General features: G+C 45.3%; 1 protein-coding gene across 1 annotated transcript in view; it reads left to right on the forward strand.

The window, feature by feature from the left end:
* Positions 1-9205, forward strand: part of LOC142579269 (mitochondrial 2-oxodicarboxylate carrier) — a 28602-nt gene extending 19397 nt beyond the window's left edge. Inside the window, exon 4 of the mRNA XM_075689304.1 lies at positions 7123-9205. Coding sequence (XP_075545419.1) covers positions 7123-8088 — 966 coding nt within the window. The 3' untranslated portion in view covers positions 8089-9205. The remainder of the gene's footprint in view (positions 1-7122) is intronic.
* The last annotated feature ends 531 nt before the right edge of the window (positions 9206-9736 follow it).

Raw genomic sequence — 9736 nt, forward strand, 5'->3', positions numbered from 1 at the left:
GAAGACGTGTGCAGTGATTGGCTGCAGAAGTATAGTGACTGGCATATTAAGGAATGGAATGAATCTCTGTGGCCAAGTTCGCGGACCGCTGCTGTAACTGTTCGTACTTGTCACCGGCGCTTCAATATGTACGGCTTTCCTCGATGATCTATAGAAATTTGCTGGTCCACCAGCGTTGTATCGCTAGCCTTCTTAAAGGTTTCAGCCCCGGAACGTCGTCAAGGGCGAGTGCCGCTCGGTAAACAATGACAAAAGGGAGTAGCGCCGCTTCCTGTCATAGCAGGTTTCCCGCACAGTATCTACACACATGTACCTCAAATGGCATGGAGACTTACACCCACTCTAGCACCAACGTGTGCAGATTAAGTGAATGGGCACGCAGTTGAATATATGCGCCTTCTGTAGGCACAATGGCGGAGTATACACCGATAGCGCACGAGTGGTCGAAGTTGAATGTTTCGTGACTTTCCACAAGAGTAATCAAGTTACTAGCGAAAATATATCTTTGCTATACAAGGTATTACAATGTGCAAAACAGATACGTTTCAAGTATTGTGCGCAGCAAGAAAAAAATCTATCTAAACTCAGCACACTCGCCAGCGATTAGGCAGAAAATAATCAGAAAGTGGCCGCACCGAGGAACTTTACTGAGTGAGAAATGTGAAAAGCCGCTGCTTCAAAGTATCTGCCAAATAAAGAACGAAGAGCAAAGCGCACTAATCCTGATTCAATTCATGAACGGACAGTTAGGATAGCTTGGAATGCATACTTATCCCTGTTTTTAAAACAAGCACCATATACGCTGCTCGCGCCGTTTGGACCTATAGCTTAATCAGCTCCGAAAGCGCTTCTGCATCTTCTCTGAAGCTGTGGCCAAATCTTCGTGTCGTCCACCCAGTCGCCGTCTACTATATCTCCCGAAACAGAAGTTTGCTAAACCGCGTCAGTGTCATGCAGATCTATTGTAAATACGGAGACAACGGAGGCAGTTGAGGCAAACAATGGACGCGTCACCACATGATCTAACATGCCAGTGCACACGGGATCGCTGCGAAAAGGATCAGTACATTTCGAAGTGCAGAAGACGCTGCGAACACGCGCGTATTTTCGGGAATGCATCGCCAGATTTGTAGAAATTCAGAAAACACCAGAATGTGTATGTATACGCGTGGCTGTCGAGGGTGGAACCCTTGACCGCGCTCAAAGAATTTTCATATAGTCAGCCCAGTAAGACTGACACTTAGTGTTGTGAAAACTTACTATTAAATGCGTAAGCAATTCTTACCCAACGATATAACTGTCCATCCGTCTCTCCTTCGCGTAAGACGACCGCTTTCAAGATAGAGCCAGCCCGCTGTGGAAGAAGACGACGACGATCGCTCGAGCAGTGCGTCTCTGTGACCACGTGACGTGTACAATCACGCACCAGAACTCAGTTTCATACAACAATTACTAGAGGGAACTCTGGCGCTAGTGTCTACGGGAGCTGTGCAATGGCCAGGAGCGATTGTACCATAGAGCTTCCTAATATAATTATTATGAAACTCTATGGTTGTACCAGCATGGGAATTATGGGAAGTACATGAATTTGCCTAAACTTCGTCTTTTTGGCTGCAAACGGCTTTGTGACTGTAAACTCATTGTCAACAATGTACTGCGTAATAAACAATTAAATAAACATTAAAATTGTCCGACGGCAGGAATCGAACACAGGAATTCTAGCACAGAAGCCTGATATTACGACCATTAAACTACGGACACTTTTTTTTCTTTATTTCCAGACAATCAACAAATACATCAATACACACTGCTACCACCATCTGACAATATTCACTTTCCCACCGCTGCGCTTGGAGCTTGCGGTTGAGATTACAAAACTTTCATTTTGGCAAGAGCATCCATCAATAACAACAGTTCATCGTCATACGCTAACTTCTGAAACACTTCCCCTAGTTTACTGATATTTTCAGCAAAACGTGAGTTTACTGTTCTCACATTTATATCAATTCTTTACAGCCATGCGGTTTCTCAAGATACTGTGAAGGCCGAGAAGAAAGAACATGTTATAAGGTATACTGTCTTGCACTGTGGATAGGTAACGGATACCATGCGCTGTTAACGGCAATTCCTTTTTTAATAGTTCTTTGCATAATATCCCAAAAGAAGACCGCACTCCAACAGTCAAGAAGAACGTGTTCTATAGTTTCTAATTTCTTGCAAATCAAACAGTTAGCTCCCCATGGTAAATAGTCCCCTCTTTCTTCTAGCCATGTTTTCACAGGCAAGGTATTAGTATGTAGTTTTAAAAAAGAATGTTTTCAATCCACCTGGTACAATCATTCCTTTCACACGTTTTAGCACATCTTTCCCTTGGCCTTCGCGGTACATTAATCGATATAATGGTTCTGGGAACGAACATAAAATCTATTAAATCCGAGCTTATTCGCTTACGACTGACTGTAGCCAAATATTCTATGGAAAAGTGGTGGTTTAAAAATCTAAATACTACGACCACCTCACGTAAAAATTTACTCGTTGCGTAACACCCACCCTCCCTCATCGAGACAACAAACTTAGCTAAGACATTGCTCAATCGGACTTGAATAACTGTTCGCAAGAAAGGATTTGTCGTGTCTCGTAAGAACAAAAATCTAGAAATCAGTTGCTTTAAGTATAAATTTAGCCATTAAACTACGGACACATGTATCGACAAGTGAATGAAACGCCCTTATCGATTTATCACTGGCATGCCAGTACCTTGAGACGCTTGGCGCGTTTCGATTTGGCCACCTGGACAAGCTCAATCATTGCAATTGATAGCAATCGTGCGTGTTCGCGGCGTCTTCTGCACTTCTAAGAGTGTAGATTGCGCTGAAATTTACGACAGTAAGATTTATATTGCGTAATATACAAGAACGTCACAATACCCAAGCACGAAGATCAGACAAATCCCTGCACTTCCCATCATTCCCATGGTGGTACAACGGCTGCAGCGTCAGAGTTCCCTCTAGTAATTATTGTATGAAACTCTATGCCTGAACTAGCCACCGTATACCCGAACTGTGGAGAAGCCGTGGCTTCGGATCGGAACGTCATCAGGGCACCTGGCGCTGCCACCTGCAGTAGTTTGTTTACCTCATCAGTTCACGTTGCGCCGCCTTCCGCAGCAGTCCGTGTCGCCGCAGCGCTGTCGCATTTACCGTAATGGTGCCAAGACGACCGCAGACGCCTAGCGCAGAAGAGCGGAAACGTAGGAATGCAGAGTATCAGCGTGAATACAGCTTACGCCAGAAACAAATGAACAACGCTGCGCAGAGCGGCGAACTACAGCAGCGCGCTGCCGAACGCAACAAACGGGAAGAACGACGCCGTGCCGACGCCGCCCGATACCGACGTTCCAGGGAGAGAGAGAGTAAAACTTTATTCAATGTAAATAAAATAAGGCACGATGGTTGGAGCCCCTATTCCAGGGCCCCACTGGCACGAGCGGCTCGCTGGGCTTGGTCCAGAAGAGCCAACTGGCTCTCCCGACCCTCGTCCGCAAGCCATGCCTCCCACTGCCTATTCCTCATTAGTGGATGTTGGTGTAATATGGAAAGCTGCATACATTTCCTTCATTTCCTACACATCCCTCGTGATTTCACCCCACGTCCACGTGCGCTGCGGGGGAACATTGCTTGTACTCGCCTCCTCTACGTCGTCTCGGGCAGGTCTCGCTTGACTCATCGGTGTTGAAATCGCGCTTCTCCGTTTCACGAGTCTTTCACGGTCGTTCTCGCAATCATACCAAACACACCAGCGCACGACCACTCAACACCACGTCGTTACTACGAAATGCTTACGCGTCATTCAGATAACTCCGCGAGGAGATTCGACGTACCATTTTCATTCTTGTTTTCCCAACTTCAAGTTGTTGTTTGATCCGGCATTACTAAACAGGCAATAAAAAAAATGTAAAGCGTCGGTGGCGTAATGGTTTCAATGTCGAGCTTCTGTGCTATAGGTCCTTTGCTCGAATCCTGCCGTCGGTCAATTTTAGTAATGTTTATTTATTACGCACTACCTTGTTGAAAATGACTTTACAAAATCGAAAGGACGAAAAAACAACGTGCGCGGCCAAATGAACTATTGGAGGCCGCTTCATCACCGGCTGATCAAACCGCGTCTTTTGGCCGTTTGAGAACAAAAGGCACATAGCTACATCAGAATGGAAGCCGTAGGCATCGAAACTCCCGTGGGTGAAATACTTCTAGGGCGCTGAAACAGTTTCAGCACTCTTGCTGACGCCACGCGTCTCAAGCAGTGCATGTTCTTGCACGACACTGTTGTACGTCTAAGCGCGGCTCCAGAAAAACGAGGAAGAAGCGGTCCCACAACGGGTTCGGAGAAATCTTAAATTAATTATGCTAAATCAATAATTATATAATTTACGAAATCGCTTACCGTGTAGTAGAAACTGTTCTAATGCCGCAAAATTTGCCGTTTATATATAGTTATAATCATTTCTTAAAATTCAGTCTTATGCTAAATCAATAATTAGATCATTTATGAAATCGCTTATCGTGTGTTCGAATATATTCTAATACCACGAAATGTACTGTCTATGTAAATTATGATAATTTTTAAGAAAGAATAGTTTTATGTCAAGTAAATCTGTTTCCTAATGAAATTAAATAAGGAGTAGGCGAGCAAGCAAGCAAGCACCACGAAGTTTATTAGTCGTCTGTAGTTATTGTTTCCCATTAATATTTAAGAAAATTAATAGCAGTGTCAAACTAAGGGTGCACATAAATGCTCCAGTGCCATAGCAAACTGCGAAAATTAGAAGAATCTAAAAATTACTAAATAATTTTGAGGGGATAATAATTAAAAATAACACCTAAGGCACGTGTCAAAATTTATTGTTATAGTCGCTTTGTATCACGGATACAGTTATCTATATTGCTTTCTTGTTGCCTCATATTCCTGTGCTTTCGCCGTAGGTGCGTGTACGTATACAGTTGATTATCATCATCACCGTCACCATTGCTTCCGCCACGGCCATTGCCGCTTCACTCGCCCCCTTCCCCCACCTAATAGCCAGATACTACCGTGAGAGTCAGCGCTTTGTTGGAGGCAGTACGATGGCTTCGACGAAGACGATTCTTTGTCCTCCGGTGAGACGTATTTTCCTTAAGATTTAAATTATCCTTAACACTCGTACCGGCCGATTCATGGTCGATCCCCCGGAGTGAGTTCGCCATTTCACTGAGGAACAACCAACCAACCAACGTGCCACGTCTCTTTCAGGTTTCGCGTTCGGAAAGGTGTGATGTTTTGGAAACGCGCGCAGCGTTTTGACCCGTGTTGCTTGAGCGCAACCGCTCGGCTCCTGCATTGGGCCCCTCTGTATAAGGATATATCAAGCAAGCGTCGATTGCAAACAATCAATTTTCAAGCTGTTTTATTGTTGCTTTTGTCTAAACGTTTGCTTGTAACTCATGTTTGTCTGTCAGCCAGAACGCCTTTCGACAAACTGGCTGAGCCTTATTCGGCACCCAAATATGTGCTGCTGATTCCGTTCATGCTTTAACCGTTGCTGAATATTGGCCCCCGTGATTTAATCGCACGATTTGCTGTAACGCGTGCGTTCCGGTGTTGGCACGATTAAACTTTGATTTCAAACTTTCCTCACGTTCTCTAATAGCGTGAACCCTAAACGCGCTAGCGCGCTACGTCCCTAGGAGTTCAAGGAATGCTTGAAACCGTTCTACTTGAATCATTAGGAAACCACTGCAAGCCCACTCATACTCCTTTAGAGCAAGTGAGCTGTCTAGAACTGTTTCATGGTTACACTGTTTTGATAATGTTCGCTATACTCTATCTCAGTAATTCCTTGCAGCACTGCGGAAGCTGCAGGACTTCTTAGCCAATAAGAATACCGAAGGACCCATAAGACGTGTTCATCGGCGCCACGTCGTTTGCTCAGCGTCTTCCTTGTCATCCTTTCGACACATACTCCATGGTTAGATTGACGCAGCAAATGTTTTGACGTTGTAACCATAAGCTGCGTTTACATGAATGCGACAGTGGGATAATCTTCCTGCATATGCTTTCTCAGCAGTTCCTTGCAGTCTCCTTAGCCACTATAGTAAGAGCGAACGCCCTTATAAATCTTCACGCGCACCGCATCTTCTTCTCGGCGTCTATTTGGCGTCCCCTCGCCACCGTCGTCACGTACCATACTAGAGCGGAGTAGTAGATTCATGATGAAGTGAGCAAGTAGGCTTTTACAGCCGCATCATCACCTGTGCCAAGGCTGTGGCGCAATTGGCTAACTGGAAATCTTCAAAGCTCAGCTCCGCCGTTGTAGTCCTAGCACCGTCAACACAAACAGCTGTTGAGTTCAGTAATGACGACAAAGCATACCCGCTGCTTTTCCCTCATCGTGAGATGAGACTAAGCGACGATGGAGTTTAGCACTTATTTCTTGCTGTCAGACCGGAGAGCCAGTAACAAGCGCGAACTCGAGTCGAAGCGGGTGATCTTGGCTTTATGTACACTGCTATGCTGTTACGTAATCATGGTTAGGGTGGCTATTAGGGGTAAACTACAACAACTGCCACAATAATTAGCCGTATACGACGTGCATGCGCAAAGGTCTTAACCCGTCTCGTATCGCTGTAACATCGTGTACCAAGTAAACATAGAACTGCCCCTGCCGCCAATAACCAGATATTTTTGCCTTGAACTATGTTTCGCTGCGCAAGGATATCGACTGTGTGCACCTCGTAGCTTTGACACTGCTGCAAGTTTCTTGTGAGATAGAATACATTTGAACAACTGTGATTGAGTGAACTTTCCGTGTTCGACGCTTTGTGGTGGTCTATAGTTAAGACTTTGAATAAGTTCACTTACGTTAATCGCGGACTTTATGTATTGGCCTCTGAAGTCAGGTTTTCTTTCTAAAGAAAGATTTTCTTTAACCTCCTTGGCAGACATACTTCCGACAGCGAAGGCAAGTGCGTGCTATCGTGTCGCAGTAAGCGGCGCGGCCTACACTTGGGCTTCACCATGTGCTCGGCTGTAATAGGCCAAGATGTGACGTAATGTTTTCCTCTCTGATTTCGTGTCACTTTGCAGAAAGGTGGACACAGCAGCGTTACCAGCACAAGCAGCAGCACCATGTCGGAGCGCTCGGGCGTCCGGAAGCTGGCGCGAGAAGCCACCATCCAGATTGCGTCGGGCGGCTCGGCTGGCTTCGTCGAGATCTGCCTGATGCACCCGCTGGACGTGGTCAAGACCCGCTTCCAGGTGCAGCACAACCAGCTGCTCGCCGCTGCCGGAGAGCATCGCTACACCTCGATCGCCGACTGCTTCCGGCGCATGGTCCGCTCTGAGGGATACCTGGCCATCTACAAGGGAATCTTGCCACCGATCCTGGCCGAAACGCCCAAGCGAGCCGTCAAGTTCTTCACCTTCGAACAATACAAGAAGATGTTCGCGTTCGGCGGCCCCCAGACGGCCATCACCCTCTCTTTAGCCGGACTATTCGCAGGTCTCACCGAAGCTGTGTTCGTGAACCCGTTCGAAGTGGTCAAGGTGCGGCTGCAGACCGACAAGCAGGTCGTCACGATGCAGCCAAGCACGTTCGCCGTAGCCAGACAGATATACCGTGAGGCAGGGTTTGGCCTTCGGGGCCTGAACCTCGGGCTCACCTCGACCATGAGTCGAAACGGACTGTTCAACATGTTCTACTTTGGTTTTTACTTCACAGTCAAGGACAAGCTGCCAAAGTTGGACAGCGAGGCGGCTACCTTCGCCATGCGACTGGCAACAGGGTTCGTGGCTGGCACGGGCGCTTCCATGATGAACATACCGTTCGACGTGGCCAAGAGCCGCATCCAGGGCCCGCAGCCCGGGCCGCCTGGCACGATCAAGTACAGGACTTGTCTGCAGAGTGTGCGCACCGTGTACGTGGAGGAAGGTTTCTTTGCACTCTACAAAGGTCTCTTGCCCAAGGTCCTCCGGCTTGGTCCCGGTGGCGCCGTCATGTTGGTCGTGTACGAGCACATGCACGAATTCCTCAAGAAAAAGTTTCCTGGTTGATAATGTCAGAAGCACATTCTAGAGCCACAAGAAATAATTCAAGGAAGGATGAAGGTGTGTTTGTTTGCCTCTGAACACTGGTTTCTATTTGAGAACATTGTCCGGTAATCACAGCACCCTGCATCGGACCATCTGTCCAAAATGTTTTTGTTTTTCCAAAGAAAGCGGACGCAATACCAGTGCGCTTTTGTGAGCGTCTCACAAAACCAGCGTGCTTTCGTGAGTGGCTCACAGAAGTTCCTGGCACATGTCAAGCGGTGTTCAGCGTCTACAAGGCTTTGCGTTTGGGGCAACAAATCCTCAATACATAAAGATAATTGTGCGTCCAGTGTACTTCCTCACGCCTGAAGCGATACCGGCTTGTCCGCCAGTGGCTTTGCGTAAAACATTCACACTAATGAAAAACATGACAAGCCCCGGCAAATGTAAAAAAAAATAAAAACATTATTTAAAACGTTTAGTTTATTTACCAGACAATATGCTGGAAGGTCCGCTGGGCTAAAAGCCGTAAAAACGGCTTGACGGGGCCCAGGTAACCGTTACATGGCAGCGGCTATACAAAGTCCAGAGGAAAAGGAATAAGATACGCCGTTACAAAGGCAAAAATGAAAAAGATGCAGATTACAATGCATAATATAACATTCATAAATCACACAAATACACTTGAAATACGATGCACATGAAAATGCACATGCAAATTTCGACACATAGTACCGCATATTTACCACTCACACAAACACACTAAAAATGCTGCAAAAATAAATTTAATGTTTTTAATAACCGATTCGCAAGCAGCACATATATTATATATAGTACATATTTATAGATACTGAATCTTTTACTAGCAAACAATAGAACAAAAGAAAGAACGTAACTGTTTTTTACTGCAACTGGTTGTGTTTTCATATGTGTTTAGTGTTGTTGGGACGTTGTATGCCAAAGTTTGATACTTATAAGTTGTACGAAATCGAGGTATAGACCATATATGGGTGTTTCTTGTAGGTACTGTATAACACGACGCTTTAGACATGATAAGGCTGTAATAAAGTCCGAGAGTTCTCTGTTTGAAAAAAAGAGTGTGTTCAACAAGCGGTATGAGTAAATGTTGTCAACGCGAGCTATACTGAACCTTTCAAATTATTTGCATGTGGTTCCCAGACGTTCAATGTTCCCAACGTAGCGAATTATCCTTTTTTGTAGAACAAGTATTTTATTTATGTTTCTTTTTGTTCTTGTGCCCCAAATCAACGTACAATAATTTAAATGTGAGTTAAATAATGCGTGATATATTTGAAGCTTGGCCTTGAGTGGCAGCAGACTACGGCAGCGAGACACGACTCCTGTTACAGATGAGATTTTCCTACATAGGTATAATTAACGTGAGCATCCCAACTTAATTTCGATGAAAAGTAAACCCCAAGTATTTTATGCGTATCAACAATATCTATTTGCTGTGAATCAAGAATTAACGGCTGGTGAGCAGGCATTATTTTATTTTTAGCATGAAATATAACAGCTTTTGTTTTATTTGGATTAATCTTTAGTCTATTGATATTTGACCACGAGGAAATATCCGAAAGTGCGTCGTTAGCTCTGGATATTAGATGAGGCAGGTTAATGTCAGAGATAAGTATCGTTGAATCATCTG

The sequence above is a fragment of the Dermacentor variabilis genome, chromosome 4, assembly GCF_050947875.1.
Source record: "Dermacentor variabilis isolate Ectoservices chromosome 4, ASM5094787v1, whole genome shotgun sequence".
In the NCBI taxonomy this organism is placed as follows: domain Eukaryota; kingdom Metazoa; phylum Arthropoda; class Arachnida; order Ixodida; family Ixodidae; genus Dermacentor; species Dermacentor variabilis.